Below are 26,634 nucleotides of genomic sequence, written 5' to 3'. Positions count from 1 at the left end.
TATATATGAAGGCGGGAGGCTGGCATTCAGCCCCGGCACAAAGTGTATGTGGGGGTGGGGGGGCATCCAATGGCTCATCCTGAAGTCAGTGTCTTCGTGACGGGAGGGCACAAAGTGGTTACACGTGGACATGGTTCTAAAACCGGAGGCGTTTGCTGCCGAGGTTCACCCTTGTCCCCTCACTTTACCTGGTTACCATCTTGGACTGGAAGTGTTCCTGTTCCCAAGTCTCCTTCTCTCCTGTCCTACTGGTCTTGTTCCAGAAATGCATGGGTTAGGCAGCCATAATGGGAACAAGGAGCACCCACCCAGCGGTGCCCTGATCAACACACGTGGAAAACCCTGCCTGTCACCCAGCACCTTCAGAGCAGGAGTTGCAACAACCCTAAAGCCAGGCAGACAGTAAAACCTGTGACTCCCAAGAGCTCCCACACCACGTTCTGGTGGGCAGAGCCACCAAACCCACCGGGGACACCCCTATCCCACCAGGCAGGAACCTGGATTCTGATTTTGGTTTTTAAAAGCTTAATAACACAAAGGACAACTACTGAATTCCTGCAGCTTCTCTGCCACCCCGTTAGACTGGGGAGGGAGGGGCAGCGCGTGGGCCCCTCCAGCCTCCAAGACCAAACCCATCAGCCATTAGGTTCCTGGACCTGGAGTTCAACCCACGGGAAATGGGCACCGAAAGACACCTGGACATGGTTGGAGGGAGGGCCCATAGAAACCCACTGATAGGACAGACAGAGACCCACCCCACATTCTGGCAGTTTGCTTAAAAATTCTCTAGAAATGTATGAAGGACTGAAGAAAGCCAGTGATATAAAAATAGTCTTCAGTGGCTCTGGGGAAAGAGAGATGTGAGGAGGCGTGTTCCATTCACATCACGCGGCAGCCTCTGGAGGTGGTCCTCGGGTCCCCCTGGAGGGAAGGACAGCAGCAGTCACGTGGGGCTGGTGGCCCCCAACCCCACCAGGGAGGGGCTGGGCCAGCCCAGGGCCTGAGCCACCTCAGGAAGACCAGCCCCCAACAGGATGACAGGGCTAATGGCATCAGCCACAACTGTCCCTGTTCCAGAACCTTCCACGTCTCCCTTACTTCTGTTTTCAGCTACATAACACATCACAATTTTTCTCAAACACCAGAAGTTCCACAGCCTAATCTGACACGGTGTGGTGCTAGGCTCTCCATCTTCTCCCCAAAGGCCATTATTGAAGTCACCATTCTCCAACCAAAATCATGGTGCCAGAGAGCATTCTCTGAGACCACGAACCAGTGGTGCCACCGAGAGAGGCAATCCACCTTCAACACCCCACTCCCGGGGTCCCTGGACTAGTACCCCGAGGTCCACACAACAGGCAAGACTTAGAGGCAAGGAATGCTGCCCCATGGCCGTCTCTAGCTACAAATTGCAGGGCCCAGCAGTGCACGTGTATGCGTGTGTGCGCCCGCGTGAGCCCCCCGGGGCCCTACCTGCTGATGGAAAAGATCCTCCTCGCCAAACTCGGCTCCCTCCTCTTCTCCCTCCTCCCCGTTCTCGGTCTCCCGCACCACCGAGGACTGTTTCACCGTTCTGATGGCCACTTCCTGTGTAAGACAAGAGCCATGGCCACCCACCCCCTCAGGTGCAGGGCGCAGCCCACATGGGTGGCAGTCAACATGCTTGTTCAGGGGTCACCACACTGCAGAGGGCCACCTGGGGACCAGGCCCAGGGCTCCTTCCTGCATTGGCTGGTGGTGTGGTGTGAGGATAGGGGAGACCCAAGGACTGAGGCAGAGGAACCCCCACATCCCAAGCCCCAAATACCCACCTCCCCATCGGCGTTGACAAGGACAGTCCGGAAGCTCTCGCCTGTGCCCCAGCTGTTCTGACTCTTCCACACAAGTGTCGATGGGGGGCTGTGGGCCACCCCTGCACCAGCTGCCCACACCTGGAGACACACAGGAGGCCTCCCTGTCAATGTTGGCTCTGGTCCCTTATCAGAGCCCCCCTTAGATGCACCAGGTGTTTAATCCTTCCAGCCTTACTGGGTCCTACCCAGAAATGATCACTAGGGTATGGAAGAAGAGACTGAAGTTCATAGTGGCCAAGGACACTCATCTTGGCAAACAGGATGAGCTGGGATCTGAAGCCTGTTAGCTCCAAGGCCCATGCCCATGACTGTTAGTTACATCTCTTGCCAATTCCCACTGGCCCAGATAGCCTGGACCAGTGGTCAGCAAACTGTGGCTCACGAGCCACATGCGGCTCTTTGGCCCCTTGAGTGTGGCTCTTCCACAAAATACCACGGCCTGGGCGAGTCTATTTTGAAGAAGTGGCATTAGAAGAAGTTTAAGTTCAAAAAATTTGGCTCTCAAAAGAAATTTCAATCGTTGTACTGTTGATATTTGGCTGTGTTGACTAATGAGTTTGCCGACCACTGGCCTGGACTGACCTACCTCCACCATGGGAACCTGGAATGACAATTAGGCATTCCAAAGGGCTCTAGGGAGGGCCCAATGGAACAATGCCGGCACACATGTGATTTGTGACAGCAGGCAGCTTTTCTCAAAACCGGATACTCAACCACGACTCCATCCCCCAAGCCAGGTCCTGCTTCTCCAGCCCCATCACACATCTGTCACCTGTGTGGTTGCTGCCATCTCCCTCCCACTGGTGGCCACTCCTCCTATCCCCGCACTCCCTCCACTCAGTCCACTTGCCCTTCCAAAGCCACCTACCGTGACAGTCTGGCCAGCCCGAAGCACATACTTGGGCGTAAACTTGTAGGCAATCTCCGCCCCTTCTAGGACCTGCCTCTTGATCCTCCAGTTCCCCAGAGACTGGTCCTGCAAAGGGGAACGGCCTGAAACACAGCCCAGACCCAACGGGGAACCCTCCGCCCCAGCAGCAAGGCTCCTTACCTTGTCCGAGCTGTTCTTCAGCTGCACAAACTTGCCCTCCAGGTCAATCTCCTCGATGCTCACGCTGCCCGAGGCCGAGGCCTGCTGGGCCAGGTGGAAGCTGCTGCTGCTGCTGCCGCCCGAGCTGATGCCACTGGAGCCTGTGCCCGGTGGCTCCTCCGTCTCTAGCCGCCTCCGCTTGCTGCGGCCAGAGCGCCCCATCATGGACACACTGCTGCCGCTGCTCGAGGTGGCCCTTGAGATGGTGACCCGTGACGATGGGCTGGGGGAAAGCTTCAGCCTGGGGGGAGGGGCACAGGGTGACTGGTGGTGGCAGCAAGAGCCTGTTGGCTTAAGGTCAGACCAGAACAGCCCAGACAGTGCAAAGTGGGCAGACTCACTCAGCAGTCCATCCTGACCGGCCCTCTCCTCCTTACACCTCCCTAACCGCCCCCCTCCACCTCCCACCCTCTCCCTTCCTGGACCCACCCCTCATGCCACCTGATCTCCTCCTAGCCAGCAACCTCTTGCCTCCCCCTTTCCCCCACCTCTCCTCCTCGCCCTCCAGCAGCTTGCGGTAGGCACTGATCTCCATGTCCAGAGCCAGCTTGACGTCCAGCAGCTCCTGGTACTCGGCCAGCTGCTGCTGCATCACATCCCGCATTTCTGTCATCTCTAGCTCCTTAGCGTCCAGCATCTTCCGGAACCTGTCACGCTCCCCAGCCATGGCCTCCTCTAGCTCCCGGATCCGGTCCTCAGCTGCACTAGCCTGGGGAGGGGTCCGAGGGCCAGGTCAGGGCGGCCTGTGTGGGTCATAAGAAGCCCACCTGGCGCCAAGCCAGACACCAGGCCTGATGGGGGGCCAGCAGCTGGGAGCCTCACTCAGGGATGGGACAGGAATGGCTGGGTGCCTGACCTTCAAGGTTGCCTTTACTACCCCAGGCGGGAGGAAGGACTGCTGGGGCTGTGGGGCAGGGGCAGGCAGGAACTCCCGTGAGTCACCTGCTTCTGGAGGCTGGAGAGCTGGTAGCTGAGGGACTCAACTCGCATGCGTGCTTCCTTCAGCTCCTCACGGGCAGCGCTGGCGGCCTTATCATTCTGGTCAGAGCACAGCTTGGCATTGTCCAGCTGAGGAGACAGGAGCAGGAAGATGAGGCACTGGGCATGGGGCAAGAGGGGCCACCTGTACTTTCCCGTCCTGCTCCCCCTCCCTGTCCTGTCCATACCATCTATCCCACCCCACCTGCCGTCTCCGGCCCCTCCGCCCCGCACCTTGGCCTGGTAGGCCTGCTCCAGCTCCAGCTTGTAGAGCCGCACTTGCTCGTCGTGCTGGCTTCGCAGCTCCTCCAGGGCCTGTGCCATCCTGAAGTCGTACTCCTGCTGCTGGCCGCTGTCCACCTCCACTAGGTGCCGCTCATGCTGCCGGCGTGTCTCCCGCACCTCCTGGGGACAGAGCACGCTGCCGCACTGAGGCAGGTAGCAGGGCTGGTGCGCCGGGGATTAACACCCCCAGCCCTGCCACCAACCCATCCTGCTCACCAGTGTCTTCCACCCAAGTGTCAGGTGTAAGCGAGGGCTCAAAACTGTGCAAACAGGGAACCTCTGAAGAGTCACCCCATTTTCACAAATTATTAATGAATACACATTTCACAATCACCAGAGAGGACACAGCCCAAACGTCCTTCAGATGGTGAATGGACAAACACAATGTGGTTCATCCACACACGGAGTATTACTCGACCATGAAAAGGAACGAAGCACTGACACTCGCTACAACATGGATGGACCTTGAAAACATGATGCTCAGTGAGAGAAGCCAGACACAAAAGGCCGCAGTGTGTGAGTCCATTGATGTGAACTGTCCAGAACAGGCACATCCACAGACAGGAAGTAGGGGGTTTAGGGGAAACTGCTAATGGGTGCCAGGCTTCTTTTTGGGGTGATGAAATGTTCTAGAATTAGAGGTGATGGTTCCTCAACCTTGTTGAATATACTAAAAACCACTCTAAATTGTACACTTTAAAAGCTTTATGACATGGGAATATTTCAATGAAGTTATCCTATCTAATAAAGAGGGCATATGCTAACTGACTGCCATGCCCTCAAAGATGGTGGAGCCCACAGCCACAAGATGGCGGCACCCAGGCCCCTCAGCCCCTCAGGGGCGCCTGCCTCCGGAGTTCCCCAGTCCCCTCAGCCCCCAAGCCCCCCAGGGCCAGCCCGAGGCACAGGCAAGCCTCGGATGTCGGCTGCCCAGCCGCCCAGGGCCGGCCGAGGCTTGCGCTGCTGGCAGTGGCAGCAGCAGAGGTGTGATGGGGGCGTCACCTTCCCCTGATCGCCGGGTCGCCTCCTGCCCGAGGGCTCCTGGACTGTGAGAGGGGGCAGGCTGGGCTGAGGGACCGCCCCCCGCCTCCAGTGCATGAATTTTCGTGCACCAGGCCTCTAGTTAAAAAATATATTTCTGACCAAGTCTGTCCCAGGTGCCCAGGGCCTGAGACCTCTGGCCATCATGACAGTGACAGGCGGAAGTCCAGACCACAAGTGCCACCGATGTAGCTGCCCCAGGCTCACGGTGGGGCCAAGTGCAGGTTGGGGGCAGGCTAGGGGGCTCCAGAGGAAGAGGATCCTCTCCCACTCATGCCAGCTCAGAAACCAGTCACTGTCACTGTGTCATCGGTTTGTAAGTACAACATGAGTATCACCCTGGGAAGCCAATCACGTTCCTGTGGAACCCATGACAGCACACCCACCTTCCCCACAGCTTCTCGCCAGGTCCCTCTTGCAGTGCCCTGTGCACAACCCCTCACTGCACCCCTATGGGCTCCCTTCCCAGTCCACTTCATGGTGCCCCCCCTCCCCGAGCTCATCACAGCCCATCTCAGGGACCCCTTCCACGGTGTCCTCCCATCACCCCACATGGGCCTCTTCATTGGTCCTTGGTAGACTTGGGTACCTTCATGGGTCCCCCCTCAGCTCTCCTCCTGGCCTTCTCCCTGACTCCCCTGGAGGCCCTGGCTGTCACGGGGCCTGGCTGGAGCCACAGACCACTTCTCAGCTGCATGTGTGCCCTCCTGCCAGCAGCTCTTCCCGGCCCAGGAACTGCCCACTGCCCGGCTGCAAGGTTCCATCTGGGCCATGGCAGCACAATGGGCCCTGTGATGACGACGTGGGAGGGCGCCCACATGGGCCCACTCCCAGCCAGGCCTGGCTATGCCAGGGAGACAAGGCACAGGGATTAGGAAGTTGGGGATGAGGGGTGACCAGACCCAGGAACAGAGGGGAGAGCACGGCCCCACTCTGCCCTTTGATGGGGAGGGACTGGAGTGGACTGAATGGTGGCCCATAAAGGTATACCTGCACCCTGGCCAGTGTGGCTCCCTTGGTTGGAGCATCATCCCGTATACCAGTGGTCGGCAAACTCAGTAGTCAACAGAGCCAAATATTAACAGTACAACGATTGAAATTTCTTCTGAGAGCCAAATTTTTAAAACTTAAACTTCTTCTAATGCCACTTCTTCAAAATAGACTCGCCCAGACCGTGGTATTTTGTGGAAGAGCCACACTCAAGGGGCCAAAGAGCCACATGTGGCTCGCGAGCCATGGTTTGCCGACCACGGCCGTATATCAAAGGGTGGCAGGTTCAATCCCCGATTCGGACATGTGCAGGAGGCAACTGATCAATCGATGATTCTCTCTACTCCTCTCTCTGTAAAAAAAAAAAGGTATAGCCATATCCTAATCCCCAGAACCTGAGTGTGACCTTAATTTAAAAAGGAAAAAGACTTTGCAGATATAATTAAGTTATGGGTCTCAAGATAAGACCACCCTGGATTATCCAGGTGGCCCTAAACCCAATGACAAGTGTCCATCTTTTTTTTAAAATCCTCACCCAAGGATATTTTTTCCATTGATTTTAAGACAGTAGGGGGGGAGGGTGGGGTGAGAGAAACATTGATGTGAGAGAGACACATCAATTAGTTGACTCCCGAATGTGCCCTGACTGGGGTCGGGGATCAAATCCATAACCCAGGTACGTGCCCGTGACTGGGAATCAAACCCGAGACCCTTCAGTCTGTGGGCTGACGCTCTAACCATTGAGAAACCCAGCCAGGGCAAGTGTCCATCTTAAGAGACATCTCTGGCCCTGCCAGTTTTCTAAGTGGTTAAAGTGTTGGCCTACAGACCAAAGGGTCACTCGTGGTTCAATCCCTGGTCAAGGGCATGTCCCTTAGTTGCAGGTTCAATACCCCTGGCCATGGTTGGGGCAGGGAGGCAACCAATCCCCACCCCCCCCCCCGCCACTTCCCTCCCTTCTAGTCTCTCAAAATCGATGAAAAAAATATCCTTAGTGAGGATTAAAAAAACAAAACAAGGGGGCAGCACTGGAAACCTACAGGCCCAGAGCACCACCTGACCCAAGACAGAGGGGATGCCCACCACCTTGGGGTAATGGGGCATTTTCCATGACCCAGGTGACACTGCCTCACCCAGATCCTAGAATTGCCCTCATGCAGGTGAGAGGAAAACAAACTGGCACTGTTGAACCTCCTGCTAGAAAGGAACAGAAAACCTCTACTTATGAACCTGCTGAACTGTTAAAAGCAAAACTAACCAAGAGTCCACTGTCTCAAATGCATAGGCAGAGAAACAATCCATCAGGTACCATGAATAACCAAGGGTATCACACTCCCCAACTTCAAACTATATTTAAAAAGCCACATATGGCCCTAGCTGGTTTGGCTCAATGGATAGGGTGTCGGCCTGTGGACCAAAGGGTCCCGGGTTCGATTCCAGTCAAGGGCGCATACCTTGGTTGCAGGCTCCTTCCCAGCCCTGGCCCTGGCCGGCGCTTGTGCAGGAGGCAACCAATTGATGTGTTTCTCTCACATTGAAGTTTCTGTCTTTCCCTCTCTCTTCCACTCTCCCTAAAAATTAATAGAAAAATATCCTCGGGTGAGGATTAACAAAACAACAAAAAGCCACAATATGGCCTGGCTAAGTGGTTGAGATCACGGTTAGATTCCTGGTCAGAGCACATGCCGGGATTATGGGCTTGATCACTAGTATGGGGCATGCAGGAGGCAGCTGATCAATGATTCTCTCTCATCATTGGTGTTTCTATCTCTCTCTCTCTCCTTTCCTCTCTGAAATCAATCCTATCTAATAAAATTAACTGTCACTCCAACAAACAAGATGGCTGCCCCCATGTGGACACAAGATGGCTGCCACAGGATGGCCAGCAGGGAGGGACCAGGCCTGCAGGGGAGGGCAGTTGGGGGTGACCAGGTCTGCAGGGGAGGGCAGTTAGGGGTGACCAGGCCAGCAGGGGAGGGCAGTTAGAGGTTACCAGGCCGGCAGGGGAGGGCAGTTAGGGGCAATCGGGCTGGCAGGGGAGCAGTTAGGCATCAATCAGACTGGCAGGGGAGTGGTTGGGGGTGATCAGGCTGGCAGGCAGAAGCAGTTAGGGGCAATCAGGAAGGCAGACAGGTGAGCAGTTGGAAGCCAGCAGTCCTGGATTGTGAGAGGGATGTCTGACTGCCCGTTTAGGCCCGATCCTACCGGGTCCCAGATTGGTGAGGGTGCAGGCTGGGCTGAGGGACAACCCTCTCCCCGCCTCCCCGCCGCACGAATTTCGTGCACCGGGCCTCTAGTAAAATAAAATAAAATAAAAAGCCACAATAGTCAGAACAGTACCCCATTGGCAGAAAAAGACACACAGACCAGTGGGACAGAATTGAGAGCCCAGAAATAAACCCTCTCAAACTGACAACTAATTTTCAATAAAGGAACCAAAAACATACAATGTTGTCTGAGAAAGGGAAGTTTCTTCAATAAATGGTGCTGGGAAAATTGAACAGCCACATGCAAAAGAGTGAAACTAGACTGCTGACACTACACACAGAAATGAACCCAAATTAGATTACAGTCTTAAGTGTAAGACCTGAAACCAGGCATCCTCAAACTACAGCCCTCGGGCCACATGCGGGTGTTTTTGCCATTTTGTTTTTTTTTACTTCAAAATAAGATATGTGTAGTGTGCATAGGAATTTGTTCATAGTTTTTTTTAAACTATAGTCCGGCCCTCCAACGGTCTGAGGGACAGTGAATTGGCCCCCGTTTAAAAAGTTTGAGGACCCCTGCCTGAAACAATAAAATACAAGGCATCCAGCCCTAGGCAGTTTGGATCAGTGGTTAGAGCACTGGCCCTCCAACTAAAGGGTTTCGGGTTTGGTTCCAGTCAAGGGCATGTAACCTGGATTGCAGGCTTGATCCCTGGTCCAGTTGGGGCACCTGTGGGAGACAACCAATCGATGTGTCTCTTTCATATCAATGTTTCTCTGTCTCTCCCCCTCCCTTCCACTCCCTCAGAAAAATCAATGGAAAAAATATCCTTGGGTGAAGATTAACAACAAAAAACAACCAACCAACCAAATGGGAGAAGATATTTGCAAACAATACCACAGATAAGAGGCTAATTAATACCCAACATATATAAAGAACTTACTTATACAGCTAAACAATTAAAACAAAAACAATCCTATGAAACAATGAGCAGAGGACCTTTTCCTAAGATGACACACCAGTGGCCAATAGACATATGAAAAGATGCTCAATGTCATTTCTCAGTAATAATCAGAAACTGCAAATTAAACCCCAGTCACAATGAGATCTCACCTCACACCTATCAGAACAGCTATCATCAACGAATCAGCAAACAAGTGTTGACAAAAGGGAACTGCTGTTCTGTTGTACTGTTGGTAGGATTATAAATCGGCGTAGCCACTATGGAAAACAGTATGGAGGTGCCTTAAAAATTAAAAAATAGAACCACCTTATGACACAGCAAATTCCTCTTCTGATTATTTACCCGAAAAAAAAAAACACAACACAAAATACTAATTCGAAAAGATAGATGCACCCTTATGTTCATTGCTATATTATTTACAACTAGAGGCCTGGTGCATGAAATCCATGCACTTGGGTGGGGGTGGGGGGTCCCTCAGCCCGGCCTGCGCCCTCTCACTGTCTGGGAGCCCTCAGAGAGGCTCCTGCCACTGCTGATGCACTCGCCAGCCGTGAGTCTGGCTTCTGGCTGAGCGGTGCTCCCCCTGTGGGAGCACACTGACCACTATGGGGCAGCTCCTGCATTGAGCTTCTGCCCCCTGGTGGTCAATGCACATCATAGTGACCAAGTTGTTCCACTGTTGGGTTGATTTGCATATTAGCCTTTTATTATGTAGGATAGTCAAGCTATGGAAGCAACCTAAGTGTCCACTGATAGCCGATTAGATAAAGACGGGGTACATACATACAATGGAATATTACTCTGCCATAAAAAAGAATAAAATCTTGCCATTTGAGACAACATGGATGGACCTACAAGGTATCCTGCAACATGAAATAAGTTGGAGAAATAAGAAAGAAAAATACCGTATTATTTCACTTATATGTGGAATCTAAAGAACAAAACAAACAAACAAAATAAAATGGAAACAGACCCATAGATGCAAAAAACAAGCTGATGGCTACTAAAGGCACTAAAGGGGAGGAAGGGATGGGAACTGAAAAATAAATGGAAAAATCATATATCTGGTAAGCGATTAACCTTTTGCACTCGGATGTCGAGTGTGACTTGACACGGTTAGCATTGGTAGCAGCTCGTATGTCGAGCCACACTCGACACGTAGTTTCACCGTGGGGGGAAGGGAGATTTTTGTCTATTTTTCCAGTATCTTTTCTTGTTTTCATTAGCATGAAAGGACAAGTAAAATGTAAATGCCGTCTCAACTGATGCCAAAAAAGAAAAAATGAAAAACTGATAACGCATGTGAAATTTATTAGGAAACTAGTACATGATCTTGTTGGAGAATTCAGAGATGGTACACTAACTTCCAGGGGTAGATTATTATCCACTAACTTAGAGCAACGTTTAGATGGAAAGCTCTAAGTTAGAGCTTATATATAATCACACCTCACCCTATCAAAAAACACAAAGATTGTGTTGTTTGTTCTAACAGAAAAATCAAAGGAGGAAGAAGAGAGACGATTTATATTTGCGAAACATGTGAATGTAAACCAGGTCTTCATGTGGGTGAATGTTTCAAAAAATATCACACCATGAAAAATTATAAAGATTAAAATTACTCTTTGAAAAAAATAAAATAAAATTACTCTTTGAATGTATCAATAATTTGAAATATAAAAAAATTCAAATAAATAAGTTTGTATGAAAAGAAACTACAGTTTTTTATTCTACTGCCGCACTTTGTAAAATCTGCGGTATTTAAAAAATTAAATCCCGAGTAGAATAAAGGAATCAAGAAAAAAGCAAGCGAGTGCAAAGCGTTAATATAAAAGAAGTAATGGATTAGCACTGCTCAATGTATTATTCAAAACTGGTCATCATGTCATCTTTCAGCAACCTTGCTTTTAGTTTGTCCACCTGGCTTTACCACCTGGATAAAGAAACACAAAAAACACTGCTGTTCATTCCCTGGTTATGTTGACCACTGAGGTCTAACAACTACCTTCTGCACATCCGATTGGTCCAGCCATGCAGGGAGTTCATCTGTGACATTGAAGTGGGTGGGACACCTGCAGGCCACTTATAAGACTTTTTGTTTTGTAATACTGGCCAGAGAGAGGGCTATCTCAAAGGGCTTGGTTTCCTACATTTTTCTGATAAGAATGATCTTGGCATACACACACACACACACACACACACACACACAGAATTAGAACAATTAATCCTAAAACTTATATGAAACCAGAATAGACGCCAAGTAACCCTGGCTGGCCTGGCTCAGTTGGTTGCACATTGTACCATGCACTGAGAGGTCACCAGTTCAATTCCCAGTCAGGCACATACCCATATTTCGGGTTCTATTCCCTATCAGGGTGCGTGCAGGAGGCAACCGATCAATGTTTCTCTCTAAAATCAATAAAAACATGTTATTCTTTTTAAAAAGGACAGCAAATAGGCAAAGAAATTTTGAGAAAGAACAAAGTGGGAGGTATCATGTGCCCTGATATCAAACCATACTATAAAGCTACAATAATCAAAACGGCATAGTATGGGCATAAAAACAGACACATAGATCAAGGGAACAGAACAGAAAACCCAGAAATAATCCTCATTGTGTTAAATTGACCTACAAAGGAGGCAAGGATATACAATGGGGTACAGACTGGCTCTTCAACAAGTGGTACTGGGAAAACTCGAGAGACACATGCAAAAAAAATGAAGGTGGACCACATTGTGACACTAGAGACAAAGCTCACCTCCTCGAAGACGCTCTTGCGGAAGTCGAGCTCCTCCTGCAGGCTCTGACAGCGGTTCTCCAGGTCCACGCGCATCAGCGTCTCCTTCTCCAGCTGCTTCTTGGCCACTGAATGACCGTCCTCTGCCTGGGAGACACAGGACAACAAGCTGAGGTGACAGCCTGTCTGCTGGTGACACACTGCCCTCGTGCCCTGCCTGTCTCTTTGTTGCACTCGTCTGGCTCCTCGTGCCCAGGGATGTCCTTAAATACACAAACTCACACCTGCGTGAAGTTCCTTGGCCACCCCAGGACCCTCACATGCCCACCACCTCGAGGCCTCTTGTCTCCAGACTGGGGCCCGTCCCGGGCCTACCTTGGCCAGCTGGGCCCGAAGCTCGGCCACATCACTCTCGAGGCTGCGCTTATCACTGAGGGCAGCAGCCAGCTCTGCCTCACTCCGGTGGAACAGGGACTCCAGTTCCTTCACACGGCCCTGGGCCACCGTGAGCTCACCATCCCTCTTCTTGGAGCTGAAAGTCAAGAGCGGAGGTTAGCTGGGAGGACTGAGCAGCTGTGCGGTGGGGCCCAGGGAGGGCCTAAGACAAAATTCGCTTCTGCTTGAGCCAAGGGCCCTTTTGCTCTTGGGACTTGACCCATCCCCCACTTTCTGGTAAGGGAGCCTCACCTGTGGGCATAAAAAGTGACCCTTCCTGAAACCTGCCCGCACAGGACTCTTTTCACCTACAAATACAAGTGTTCAAAAACCCTCAAGGATGGGTTTTCATGTCCTTTTCTGAGATTTTTAATGTGAAAAGGATCACTTAGGAGAGAATGCTAATGTGTAATTTATTAAAGTTATAAATTAAAAGCCTGGCCTTTGAAAGTTGACCTCCTGCGTAAACTTTAGTTATTTCACACAGGATCACCTGGTATTCTAATAGACAATTATCTCCAATATCAAATATTTAAGATGTCAAATGGATTCTTAAATATACAACTATTAATAGCATGAACTTCAGACTCCTATACATTTCTGAATGTAATTCTGCATTTTCTTGGGGTTGAAAGCTTATCCACCTATTTCCCAACTTATTGGCCCATCTCAGCAATTGTGGGGACACTAAGGGTCTCCCCTCAGTATTGGGGACACGAGGGCTGGGTCATTCTGTGGGGCTGTCCTGTGCACCGTGGGAGGTTGAGCAGCATCCCTGGCGTCCACCCCTTGTGAGGACCACACATATCTCCAGGCATCCCCCAGCTCCCTGGGGGCAGTCACCCGGATGAAAACCACTGGGCACACTGCATAAGCTCCTGTGAACTGGGGCGGCACAGAGATCAGAGGCTTCAGTGTGGAGAACGCTGTCCTCACACCAGCCCTGCTCACACGAAGCAGAGACAGAGAAATATGCTGCCTATTAGACGTGAACCTGTTTTAAGGACAGATGAGTCCTAACCGGTTTGGCTCATTGGATAGAGCGTCAGCCTCTGGACTGAAGGGTCCCGGGTTCGATTCTAGTCAGGGGCGCATGCCTGAGTTGCAGGCTTCATCCCCAGTAGGAGGCAGCCGATCAGTGATTCTCTCTCATCATTGATGTTTCTATCTCTCCCTTCCTCTCTGAAATTTAAAAAAAAAAAAATGTATGTATGTATGTATGTATATATATAAAGAAACCATCAACAAAACAAAAAGAGAGCCCACTGTATGGGAGAACATATTTTTCAATGAATGATACATCTGATAAAGGGTTAATATCCAAAATATATAAGGAACTCATATAACTTAACAAAAGGAAGACAAAAAATCCTATTTAAAAATGGGCAAAGGACCTTAATAGACACTTCTCCAAAGAGGACATACAGAAAGCCAAGAGATATATGAAAACATGCTCAAAGTCACTAATCATCCAAGAGAAGCAAATCAAAACAACAATGAGGTACCATCCCACACCTGTCAGAATGGCTATCACCAACAAATGACAAGGATGTGGAAAAAAAGGAACCCTCGTGCACTGCTGGTGGGAATGCAGACTGGTGCAGCCACTGTGGAGAACAGTATGGAATGTCCTCAAAAAATTAAAAATTGAACTTCCATTTGACCCAGTAATCCCACTCCTAGGAATATATCCCAAGAAATCAGAAACAGCAATCAGAAAGGATATATGCACCCCTATGTTCATAGCAGCACAATTTACCATAGCTAAGATTTGGAAACAGCCTAAGTGCTCATCAGCAGATGAGTGGATTAAAAAACTGTGGTGCATCTACACAATGGAATACTACACTGCTGTAATAAAGAAGGAACTCTTACCATTTGCAGCAGCATGGATGGACCTGGAGAGCATTATGCTAAGCGAAATAAGCCAGTAGGAGGAAGATAAATATTGCATGATCTCACTCATTTGTGAAATTTAATGAACAACATAAACTGATGAACAAAAATAGATTCAGAGACATAGAAGCATCAAACAGACTGTCAAACCTCAGAGGGAAGGTAAGGGAGGGTGGGGGTGAGGGGTAAGAGATCAACCAAAAGACTTGTATGCTGCCCTAGTCGGTTTGGCTCAATGGATAGAGCATCGGCCTGTGGACTGAAGGGTCCCGGGTTTGATTCCAGTCAGGGGCACATGCCTGGGTTGTGGGCTCGATCCCCAATGGGGGACTTGCAGGAGGCAGCCAATCAATGATTCTCTCTCATCATTGATGTTTCTATCTCTCTCTCCTTCTCCCTTTCTCTCTGAAATCAATAAAAATATATTTTAAAAAAAGAAAAAAGAAAACTTGTACACATGCATATAAGCATAACCAATGGACACAGACACTAGGGGGGTGAGGGCATGTGCTGGGGGTTGAGGGGTGGCTGGGGAGAGGTCAATGGGGAAAAAAGGAGACATATGTAATACTATATGTAATACTTTAAACAATAAAGAATTTAAAAAAAGAAAACAGTGTGGAGTCTCCTCAAAAAATTAAATATGGAACTGTCACTTGACATAGTGATCCCAATTCTAGGAATATATCCTGAGAAACCCGAAGCACCAATCAGAAAGAATGTATGCCCTCCTATGTTCATAGCAGCACAATTTACAATAGCTAAGATCTGGAAACAGCCCAAGTGCCCATCAGTAGATGAGTGGATAAAAAAGCTGTCGTACATTTACACCATGGAATACTATGCAGCGGTAAAAAAGAAGAATCTCTTACCCTTTGAGACAGCATGGAGGGACCTGGAAAGTATCATGCTAAGTGAAGTCAGTCAGAGAAAGACAAGTATCACATAATCGAACTCTTATGTGGAATCTAAGTAACAAAATAAACAGATGAACAAAGTGGATCCAGAGACATGGAAGCATGGAACAGAGTGGGGAATCTCAGAAGGAAGGCAGGGGAAGGTGGGTGGGTGGCAGGTAATCAACCAAAGACCTTGTATGCATATATACATAACCCATGGACAAAGATAATAGGGTGGTGAAGGCCTGAGGGGGGAGGGGGTGGGCGCAGGGGCAGGCCAGAGGGGGTCAATGGGGAAAATAAGGGGACATATGTAATACTTTCAACAATAAAGAATTATTAAAAAATAAATAAATAAAAAGAAAGAAAGGAAAAAGAAAAGAAAAGCAGAGCACCAGATGTGACCTATTTGGAAGTTCAAACCATGCTTGGGGTTACAGCCCCTCCACTTCCCTGCCAGGAGGACTTGAAGACAAGGAACAGAAAGTCAGACAATCTAGAGAAGTGCCTGCAGATCTCTAATGCTGAAGGCACGAGGACAGAAAAGGAAAAAGCCACAGGCCCAGAGAGTCCAGGCAGCCATCTTTCCTGAGTGGGGGCCTTAAATAAACACGTCACCCACCACACCCAGATTGGGTGAATCTTGCTTAGAAGCCAAGGGAAATGACTGTCCTGACAATGGACACAGTTGTCACCCAAAGAAACTGTCACAGAACAATGGGACCAACCTGAGCCATGGCAGCCACTGGTGACACACTCCCAGATGCTGGTACGTGCCAGCAACTGCGACATCATGTCAGAGGACATCAATAACTCAGAAGATGAAGAGGCTCGCTATACCAAAAGAACCTCATAGCTATCTGTGTCCACCTTTAGTTTAAATTCAAAAGGCGGAAAAGAAAAAAAAAAAAGGTGGAAAAGACAAGTATCAGATCAGCCAAGGTGATTCCATTTGGGTAGAGGCTCACGGACACTTTCATTTTTCTCTTTAAACTATCTTGCATTTTCCACTTTCTTGACAGTGAACATCTATGACTCTGATAAACAGAAAAAAACATGACTTCTCAGCCCAGACAAGGAACAGCAAGCAGAATGTCAATTCTGAACTTCAGTTGATAATAATGTATAGATATTGACTCATCCTATATAATAAAAGTCTAATATGCTAATGACATGCGAAGGCCATTTAACTGCTCGCTATGATATGCACTGACCACCAGGGGGCAGACAATGGACGGGTCAACCAGTCGCTATGACATGCACTGACCATCAGGGAGCAGATGAGCCGGACACACCCTGGAGTCCTCCCGCAGTTCTTCCCCAGCTGGCCAACCTCCCACATCCTCCCTGGCCCCAATCATGCACCGGTGGGGTCTCTCGGAGAGCCAGTTTTGGCCCCATCCCACAGGCCAGGCCGAGGGACCATACTGGTGCACAAATTCGTGCACTGGGCCTCTAGTCATTTATAACAACATGGTTCACTCATTAATGTAAGACATTGACAATGGGGAAACCCAAGGGGTGATTTTTGAAACTGAACTTTCCATTCATTTTCCTGTAAACCTAAAACTGCTAAAAAAAAACACCCCACAACCTCTATTAAAAAAAAGGAGGGGAAAAAAAAGCCTAGCTGGTGCGCACTGGATGGTTGAGCATCGAGTCATGCACCAGGATGTTGTCGGTTCGATTCCAGGTCAGGGCAGATGCCCAGATTTTGGGTTTCATCCCCAGTGGGATGCATGCAGGAGGCAGCTCATCAATGTTTCTCTCTCATCAATGTTTCTCTCTCTCCCTAAAAAAATCAATTAAAAAATTTTTTAATCTATTAATCAAAAAAAAAAGAAGAAAAAAATGCCACAAATATGAAGGTGGCTGTTGGCTGTTGGAACTACCAGAGGAACTCAGGAAACCAGGGTCCAGGCCTTGGTTCTGGTCACTGCTGAGCTGAGGGACCGTGAACGAGTTCCCAATCCCGTGCCTCAGTTTCCCCCTCTGTAAAGGGAGATGATGATAGTCTGGCCTTGCTAGGGTCACTGTGAGGATGGAAGGGGATCAAGCCTGAACTTGGTGTTACTCATGGTATCCCCTGTATTACTTTAATACTTGATGTATTTAAATTATTTTATTACACCCTGGCCAGGTGGCTCAGTTGGCTGGAACACTGTCCTATTCACCAAAAGGTTGTGGGTTCAATCCCCGTTCAGGATGCATCGGGAGGCAACCGATCGATGTTTCTCTCTCTCCAGAAACCAATGAAAGCATATCCTTGGGTGAGGATTAAAAAAAATTACTTTGGCCCTACCTGGTCTGGCTCAGTGGATAGAGCGTTGGCCTGCAGACTGAGGGGTTCCAGGTTCGATTCCAGTTAAGGGCACATGCCCAGGTTGTGGGCTCGATCCCCAGTGCAGGGCCTGCAGGAGGCGGCCGATCGATGATTCTCTCTCATCACTGACGTTTCTATCTCTCTCCCTCTTCCTTCCTCTTTGAAATCAATAAAAATATCTGTATTTTTAAATTACTTTGCCCTAGCCGGTTTTACTCAGTGGTTAGTGTCGGCCCTCAGACTAAAGGGTGGATTCCAGTCAAGAGTATGTACCGTGGGTGCAGGCTCAATCCCCGGCCTGGTCCGGGTAGGTGCGGGAGGCAACCTACTGATGTGTCTTTCTCACATCAAAGTTTCTCTCTCTCTCTCTCCCCTTCCCTTCCACTCTCTCTAAAAATCAATGGGGAAAAAATATGTCCTCGGGTAAGGATTAATACACACACACACACACACACACACACACACACTACTTTATTACTTCGGCTACTATCACCAGCACCAACTTGTTCTCCCAATTTTTGAAACCTTTTTATTTATAAGCAGGCAAAAGAACATGCTTTGCAAATAAGAAAAAAGACAGCCTGAAGGTTGCCCGGCCACAATGGGTCTGATTGGGTGAGGATGGGGCTGGGGAGTTGGCCCCAAAGTTTCCCAGGATGACACAGAGAGGAGGCACAGAGGATAAAGACCACCTCACCATGCATAGGACAGCAAGTTGGGCCTGCAGGGGCCCCAGGAACAGGGAAGTTGGCACATCGCCATCTCCCAAACCCAGGGTAGAGGAAGAGAGCAGTGGGTCCTTGGGGAAGCTGGGCTCTGTGGCCTGAAGGAGGAGGCTGACCTGGTACTACCACCTCCTAGATTCAGTCCTAGGAGTGCTGTCCAGGTTCAAAACCCTCCTTGGGCCAAATTATGTTGTGGGGTGGGTGGGATTAAAGGTGGCTGGGGGTAGCTAGAAGGCTGATACAGAGCTCACCCTCACCCACCCAGCAGCCAGTGCGCTCCTGACCCCTGGCCTCCAAGAACCCACAGGACCAGCTCCCAGGTCTGTCTGAGTGGGGCCACCAGCCTGGACAAGCCCCAGAGGTTTTCTGGGTGCTTCTCAGAGTGACTCCACCACACAGGGGGCTGCAAACCCCTGACTCTAGCGCCCGCCCCGCCCTGGACACACTACGGCCCTAGAATCAGGACACCACCACACCAGCTGCACCCCTTACCTTTTGTTGGCCTCTTCCACCTCAGACCTCAGTTTCCCTATTTCGATCTGCAGCCGGGCCCGCTCCCGGGCTGTCTCGTCCAGCACTCGGCGGGCATCGGCCAGCTCCGATTCGTACAGCGTCTTAATGCCGCTTACCTGGGGAGAAAGCGAGGCCCAGGTGAAGGAAAGCCCCCACAACAGCAGGTGTCCCAGGGTGGTCTGCCATGGGACACAGCCCCTACTAACCCGGAGCCTCCGACCAGCTCAGCCCGCCAACCCTGGGAGGCCCCAGGTTGCCTGACCTGCCCCATCACTTGTCCCCTGCCAGGTCACACCTAGCAGTTGGATGCACAACTTACATTTCCCATCAGCCTCCTTGCCCACCCTCCCCACGTGGAGGTGCACGTGTTTACAAATCCCTGGAACCAAACCAGGGCGGGGAGATACCACCTCACCCCCACTGGGACAGCTAAAGAAGATGGATGGTGACAAGTGCTGGTGAGGCCATGGAGAAATGGGAACCTCCGTGATGAAGGTGCAGCCGCTGTGGAAGGCAGTCTGGTGATTGCTCAGATGGTTAAACAGAGAGTAACCACATAACCCAGCAAATCCACTGCTAGATCTCCACCCAGGATAAATGACACATTTACACAAAACCTGCACGTGTTCACAGCAGCACGATTCACAACTGCCAAAAAGTGAAAACACTAATGTCCTGACGGATGATGGGTAACGAACGTGGTCCCGCAGAATACCGGAATGTTACTCAGCCATGTAAAGGAGTAAAGCGCTGACACTTGCTACAATGTGGATGAGCCCTGAAACAATGATGTTCAGTGAGAGAAGCCAGACCCAAAAGGCCAGAGTGTATGGTTCTATTTACGTGAAATGTCCAGGACAAGTAAATCCGGAGACAGAGAGTGGGTTAGTGGGTGTCAGGGGCCAGGGAGCGACTGCTGATGGGGACAGGGTTTCTTGTGGGGGTGAACGTTCTGGAATTAGTGGTGATGACTGCATACTTTCAATATATCAAAAACCACTGAACTACAGTTGAATTAGGTGAACTGTATCAGATGGAAGTTATATCTCAACAAAGCTGTTAAGACACCATGTGGTGCTGACAGACGGGCGACAGCAGGCCGCTCTCAGGGCAGCTGGCTTGGACAGCTGCACCATGTGCCACAAAGCTACAGGACACCAGCGAGTATCTGTGCTGGGGGTGCGGTCAGCTTAGGTCCTGAGAGGGCCACTCCCCTCCCTTTCGCAGGAAAGGCCCCTGAGCAGAGGGGTTCAGGGGAGCTGCCAAGGACTTGTCAGTAGGGTGACCAATGGTCCCGGTTTCCACAGGACAGAGGGGTTTCCTGATGTGGGATCTTCCAGAATGTCCTGGGCAAATCTGGACAAGGGGGTTCTTAAGAGCCAGGCTGAGACTCCCACCTCCCACCTTCCCAGGCCTGGATATCCCGCCTCACTGCAGCAGCTCCAAGACCTGTCATCCCTCAGAGTTGGGTTCCTGGATCCATTTCACAGATAGGAAAACCGAGGCACAGATCAATAAACTGCCCTCTCCTGAACTGTGAAAATACAGGATAGAGCAGGTCTGCTGGGGACAATTCTGAGAGGGGGTCAGGATACACAGTAAGGTGAGCAGAGACAAAGCAAGTTTCTCCCTCCTGCTCCTTGGCCACTCGCCACTCCCCTTCACAGCAAGGGCCCTCTCTCCCACCGACAGTAGTCACCTTGGGTCATCCCCTCCATTCCCACCTTCTAGGAACTGCCTTTTGAAATAAACTCTCAATTCACAAAAAACTGCTGGCCCTACTCTCTAGACAGCTGAGCACCTGGGTTCACATGCCTGTCTTTGCTCTGTCTTCTTCTGTCTCAACTTCCAGAATTCTGCTGACTCCAGGGAGGGTCTGGTACCCTGGGGAGAAGCCATAGACAAGGTTTCCTGCCCCCTGCCCCCAACACTGGGTGCCTAACCCTGGCCAGCTAGCTCAGTTGGTTGGAGTGTCGTCCGGATATACCAAGGTTTGATCCCCGGTCAGGGAACATACAAGAATCGACCAATGAATGCATAAATAAGTAGAACAACGCAATGTTTTCCTCTAAATCAATAAAAAGGAAAGAAAGAATAGGAAGATTGGGTGCCTGCTGGAGCCCTTTCTCTCCCCCCCCCTCCCCTCTTTGAACAGGAGGGTCTCCAACTGTAGCAACTCAACAAAAAACCAGGTCAGAGCTCAGGAAAAAGGGAAAACCAGCAATTCTGATACTGGATTTAAGTTTTTGGTATTTTGTTCACCATGGATTTTTTTTTTTGCATTAATTCCAACTTGAAAAATATTTCATTAGCACATTGCCTATCCCATTGCCTCAGCCAGACCATGAGAAAAACACCAATGACCCAATAGAGGCGTATCTACCAAACTCCTGCCCCCTCCTCCTCACGAATGCCCAGGGCATGAAAACTGATGTGTGTGTCAGAAATATCACAGCCTAGAGGGGTCCAAGGAGATGTGACACTGCATGGGGGATCCTGGATGGGGTCCTGGGACCTCAGGGGAAAATTAAGGAAATCTGATTTTAGAGGGGGGGGGGTAGGGAGGGGGGAGAGAAGGAAACATCTGTTGTTTCACTTATTTATACATTAATTGGTTGACTCATATGTGCCCTAACTGGGGATCGAACCCGAAACCTTGGTGTATTGGGACAATACTCTAACCAACTGAGCTACCCACCAGGGTCGAATATAAGATGTTAACAGGGGAAACTGGGTTGGGGTACATGGGAACTCTGTATTACCTTTGCCATTTTTTGTAAATCTAAAACTGGCCTAAAAATAAGGTTGAGTAATTAAAAATATATCACTCATCTCCATGACTGAGATTTTGGTGCCCCCATTAGATTCTGTGTTCAAGATGAGTGCCCCACTTGCAGGCCCTGCTCCAGGCTCCTGGGCCAGTGTTTAAAGACTTTGTTTTTCGGTGGTATTTCTGGGGTGTGTGTGTCTTAAGGCAGTTATCCTAGCCAGGTCTGCAAGCTCAGGCCCACAGGCTAGAACTCCAGCTGATTTTGCCCAGCCTGCAAGTCCAGGATAGTTTTTACATTTTTAAAAATATATATTTTATTGATTTTTTACAGAGAGGAAGGGAGAGGGATAGAGAGTTAGAAACATCGATGAGAGAGAAACATCGATCAGCTGCCTCCTGCACACCCCCTACTGGGGATGTGCCTGCAACCAAGGTACATGCCCTTGACCGGAATCGAACCTGGGACCCTTGAGTCCGCAGGCCGATGCTCTATCCACTGAGCCAAACTGGTAAGGGCGGTTTTTACATTTTTAAATGGCTTAGGGGAAAAAAGAAAAAGATACTTTGTGACACAGGCAATGAGATGAATACCTTTCAGCTTGTGTAAAGCTTTACCGACAAGCAGCCTGGCCTTTCCCACTGTAACGGCCCAGGGCAGTAATCGTGACTGAGATCACCCAGCCCAGAGCTGAAAATGACTCTGGCCCTTTTCACAAAACATGTGCTGACCCTGATCTACGCACTGGGACAATTTAGAAAATCCTTGTCTAGAGAACAATGAACAGACAGCAGACTTCCCAAAGGCTCTTTCAGACGACAAACAGGTGGCCCCCGCTTCCCTGCCCCCGCTTCCATCACTGTGGTCACTGCAGACGCCTGGGCACCCCAACGGGAGAGGGACCGCTTGGGCCTTTTTCTTTCATGGCTTGCCCAAGTGCCAAACAGGAGGAATCCCGACAAATGTGTGAGCACATGCTGGCTGGGGGTGGGGTGGGGTGGGGTGTGTGTGTGTGTGTGTGTGTGTGTGTGTGTGTGTCTGTGTGTACAGATAACCAGAGGTGTCCTTTCCTGTTGCCTGTGTCCCAGGGGGGACAAATAGACAGCTCTGCAGGTAAAACCCAAACATGAGCTCTTGTGGGTGGATTCAGGCCCTACCCCAAGTGGTAGCTTCTCCCTCAAGCTCCAGGAGCCCCGCCCCCCACCCACACCCCCAGCCCCAAAGCAACAGGACACCTGGGCAGGGAAGGGAAAGAAACTGAAGCCCAGAGGAACTTAACACCAGGCTGGGAAGGCTCCCTGACGAACCACCCCTCCCTGGCTCACGACACCCCTCTCCCAGCACCCACGATCTTTCTCAAACAGAAATCTGGCCAGCCTCAGCCCCACCTTCCAGAACCCCTCCAGTGATATGGGCAGTGGTTATCCACCAAGTACTGCCCACTCAGCCAAGAGATATCAACTGGCACCCAATGGGAAAGGCCTGGAATGCACACATGGCCAGGTTCGTATCAACAAGTATGAAGGAGCATGTATGTGGACCAGACAACGGAGCAAGATGGGCACCAGCCGAGGGGGAGAGCAGAGCTTTAGTTTTACCCTGGGCACCTGAACTGCTTGGATTTTATTACAAACTAGAGGCCCGATGCACGGAATTCGTGCAAGAGTAGGCCTTCCTTTCCCCAGCTGCAGGCACCGGCTTCCCTCTGGACCCGGGCTTCCCTCGCAGCCCTGGCTTCTCCCGAAGGACAGAAGGACGTCGGGTCTAATTAGCATATTACGCTTTTATTATTACAGATGTGCGGTACGCTTCTAACATTTTAAATGGCTTCCCAGCCCTTACACTACTGGCATTTGGGCCATCCTGGGCACTGCGGTGCTGAGCAGCACCCCCTGGCCCCACCCACTCGATGCTAGGAGCACCCGCCAGTCATAGCAACCAGAAATGTCCCCAGAGCCCTAGCCAGTTTGGCTCAGTGGATAAGAGTGTCGGCCTGTGGACTGAAAGGTCCCAGGTTCGATTCCAGTTAAGGGCATATGCCCAGGTTGTGGGCTTGATCCCCAGTAGGGGGTGTGCAGGAGGCAGCTGATCAATGATTCTCTCTCATCATTGATGTTTCTATCTCTCTCTCCCTCTCCCTTCCTCTCTGAAATTAATAAAGATATATATTTTTAAAAAAAAAAAGAAAAAAGAAATGTCCCCAGACATTGCCCAGTGTCACCTGGAGGGAGGATCACCCCAGTGAGACGATGCTGTACAGGTAACCTGCACACTCCTCAGCATGACACATCCACAACTCTCCTAGTGCAGCCACCTTCCCAGCCCCCATTCGCCACCCACTTCCCACCACCCTGCTCACCACCGAGTGCCTCACTGTCCCCTCCAACAGCCTGAAGCCTGGGCCCCACTGTAGCCCAAGGCCATTTGCAGGCCACTCCCTCCTACAGCCCACTGACCACCCCACTCACTGCTCCAGGTCCCCTCTCCAGTAGGTTATCAATCAGCTTCCTCCACTGACCTGCAATGACCACCTCACCTCCTAAGCAGCAGGGAGCTCCAAAAGAACAAGCTGGCTGGAACTCCCTAGCTCAGCTGTGAATACACCTGTCATCACCTAGAGGCTCCCCACCCGCCTCTGTCCAGTGGGCTTAGCCCCCACAGCCACCCCTTGCTCCCACATGTTAACGTTACATTCCAGCAAGCCTTAGCAGCTGAGAAATAAGCCACACCCAGACAGACAGGGGTCAGGGACGTGCCCTCCAGGGGGCCCACTAAGTTCAACACTCCCAAAAGTCAGAGTCTCACTCCGTTTGCAGAGGGTCCACTTGGGGGGGGGGATGGGGAAGACAAGAAACCAGCTCAAACATGAGGTGCAGACCAGCCCCGCAGGGAGAAACTAGGCTGGCAACCTGAGGACCCTCACACTGCTAAGGCGGGGGAGGGGGGGAGTGTGTGCGACAATTTGGGGGAGACAATTCTAGCCCCACCGAACAGATAACAAAACTGAGGCTCCAAGCAGCTAAGTGACGCGCCCAAGGTCACCCAGATTAAAGGCAGAATTTGGACCCTCCCTGAGTTTGAATACAATCGCAAGCAACTGAGAACTCCACCAACCACCAGACGGTCCCTCCCCCAACACCCAAGCGCCACTTTCTGAGTGGGTTCCTGTCCAGCCACTACTAAACAGGGACAACAGACCCCAGACCAGTGCTTCTGCTGGGCACCTGTCCTATATTCCATTGCCTCTATTTTACAAAACATTAACTCATCGTAGCCCCACAAACAAGCCCAAAAGGTATTATTACTTCCCCTTTACCGAGGAAGTAATGAGACTCAAGGTCACACAGAGGGCAAGCAGCTCCCAAAAATGAGCCCCCAGCTGCTCTCCTGCCATAAGCCCCTCATTTGGCCCATTCTCCGGATGGGGAAGGCGAGGCTCAGGACCTGGCTCTCCCACCAAGGCCACAGGGAAGCACATGGTGGGCACTCCCCCTTATTTAGAAGGCCCACCCTTGGGCCTCGCCTGGTTCACATCCAGTCACTCAGGGGACCCCACATTTCCTCGAACTCCTTGGTGGGCGGGGCCTGCCCCAGATCCCCTGGGGAGTCCTCAGAGGCTAGGTCTGCCCAACACTGCACCCCTAGGGAACACCCAAAGCCCCCTGGGGATCCCCCTGGTGGGCAGGGCCCGCCCCTGGGACGGAGAAAAGGAGAGGTGGCTCTGGGTAAGTCCCCAGCCTCGCATAGACCCCCCAGGACCCTCCAGGCACTGGGTCCCCACATTCCCTTAGGGGACGGGACTTACCCGGCCCCTCTGCCCTCAGTCTGCAGTGAAGTCCGGGCCCAACCTGGAGCCCATATAGTCCCTCTGGTTCCCCAAGACCTCCGGACTCCTCCTCCCCTCCGCCCCTCGGGAAGACCAGGCTCCCGCCCAAGAGTCATGGGGTGCGGGGCCAACTGAGAGCTTCCCAAATTTCCCACCTGACCCGCGAGGCATCAGCCACCTCCCCTCGGACCCCACCCCAGCTCGGGTAGGAGATGGCGCCTTTCTGCCCAGCCCCCGCCCAGCTCCCGAACTCCCCAGGACTCAGCGCGGGACCCGCGCAAAGTTCCACGGAGAACCGACCACGCGAGTTGCCCAGCCTCCCCCCCCCCCCCCGACGCGACGCCCCTCCGCAGGCCCCCGTCAGCCTGAGCTTCCCAGTCACTTCGGAGGCCAGGGAACCGCCCCCAAATTTTCTCCCAGGACGCCCGAACACCCAAACGCAGCGGGCGAGCGCCCCCAAACCCCCTTTGGGGCGGGGCCTCTGCTGGTGCACACCAAGTCACTCAGGGGACCCCCCAGATCTCCTCAAACCCTTGGTGGGCGGGGCCTGCCCAGCTCCACCTGTCGCACAGCGGGGGGTGGACCCAGATCCCCTGGGGAATCCTCGGAGGCTAGGTCTGCCCAACACTGCACCCCTGGGGGACACCCAAAGGCCCCTGGGGACCCCTCCTGGGGACTCCTCCGGTGGGCGGCGCCCGCCCCGGCGTGCACCCCGCGCTCAGGGCCTCCCAAGCCCCCTGGGGACCCGTCGGTGGACCCCGCCCGAAGGCCGAAGCCCTAAGCCCTTGCCCACCTCGCGCGTGGAAACCTCCTCCCGCTCGGAGATCTTGAGCAGGAGCCGGTCATTCTCCAGCTCCAGCGCGCGGACTCGGTCGATGTAGTGCGCCAGGCGGTCATTGAGCTCGCGCAGCTCCTCCTTCTCCTGCAGCCTCGACAGGCGCGTGGGCGACAGCGGCGTGGCAGGCCCGCCCTTGCGGCCGGACAGCGGCGTGGCCGTGGCCATGGCGGCGGCAGCGGCGGCGGCGGCGGCGGCGGCTCCTCGGGGCCCGCGAGGTTCCCCACGGCGGCCGCGGCTCGGCGGGCTCATTCAATCCGCGCCGCCGAC

General features: G+C 51.6%; 1 protein-coding gene across 2 annotated transcripts; it reads right to left on the bottom strand.

The window, feature by feature from the left end:
* Nucleotides 1-818: 818 nt before the first annotated feature.
* LMNB2 (lamin B2) lies at nt 819-26,634 on the bottom strand. 2 transcript variants are annotated; one of them, XM_008150659.3, is made up of 12 exons: nt 26,323-26,634; nt 18,915-19,051; nt 12,520-12,676; nt 12,166-12,291; nt 4,156-4,326; nt 3,886-4,011; nt 3,432-3,652; nt 2,905-3,184; nt 2,722-2,829; nt 1,812-1,931; nt 1,474-1,587; nt 819-921 (listed from the first exon to the last, which is right to left on the bottom strand). In XM_008150659.3, exons 1-12 carry the CDS (start codon nt 26,614-26,616, stop codon nt 880-882), a joined length of 1,896 nt encoding a protein of 631 aa, XP_008148881.2. In that variant the 5' UTR covers nt 26,617-26,634; the 3' UTR covers nt 819-879. The 2 variants fall into 2 exon arrangements, with proteins under 2 accessions (XP_008148881.2, XP_054573506.1); XM_054717531.1 differs by lacking the exons at nt 12,166-12,291; nt 12,520-12,676; nt 18,915-19,051; nt 26,323-26,634 and adding an exon at nt 5,837-5,984.

The sequence above is a fragment of the Eptesicus fuscus genome, chromosome 6, assembly GCF_027574615.1.
Source record: "Eptesicus fuscus isolate TK198812 chromosome 6, DD_ASM_mEF_20220401, whole genome shotgun sequence".
In the NCBI taxonomy this organism is placed as follows: Eukaryota; Metazoa; Chordata; class Mammalia; order Chiroptera; family Vespertilionidae; genus Eptesicus; species Eptesicus fuscus.
This window is presented reverse-complemented; position numbering and strand designations above follow the sequence as displayed.

Excerpts from the sequence above, each read along its gene's own strand:
- LMNB2 (XM_008150659.3), bottom strand. The coding sequence starts at position 26,616 with ATGAGCCCGCCGAGCCGCGGCCGCCGTGGGGAACCTCGCGGGCCCCGA. Across the intron at positions 3,185-3,431 it reads CTGGAGGGCGAGGAGGAGAG|GCTGAAGCTTTCCCCCAGCC; the intron begins GTGGGGGAAAGG and ends CCCTCCCCCCAG. Across the intron at positions 1,588-1,811 it reads TTGTCAACGCCGATGGGGAG|GAAGTGGCCATCAGAACGGT; the intron begins GTGGGTATTTGG and ends TGTCTTACACAG.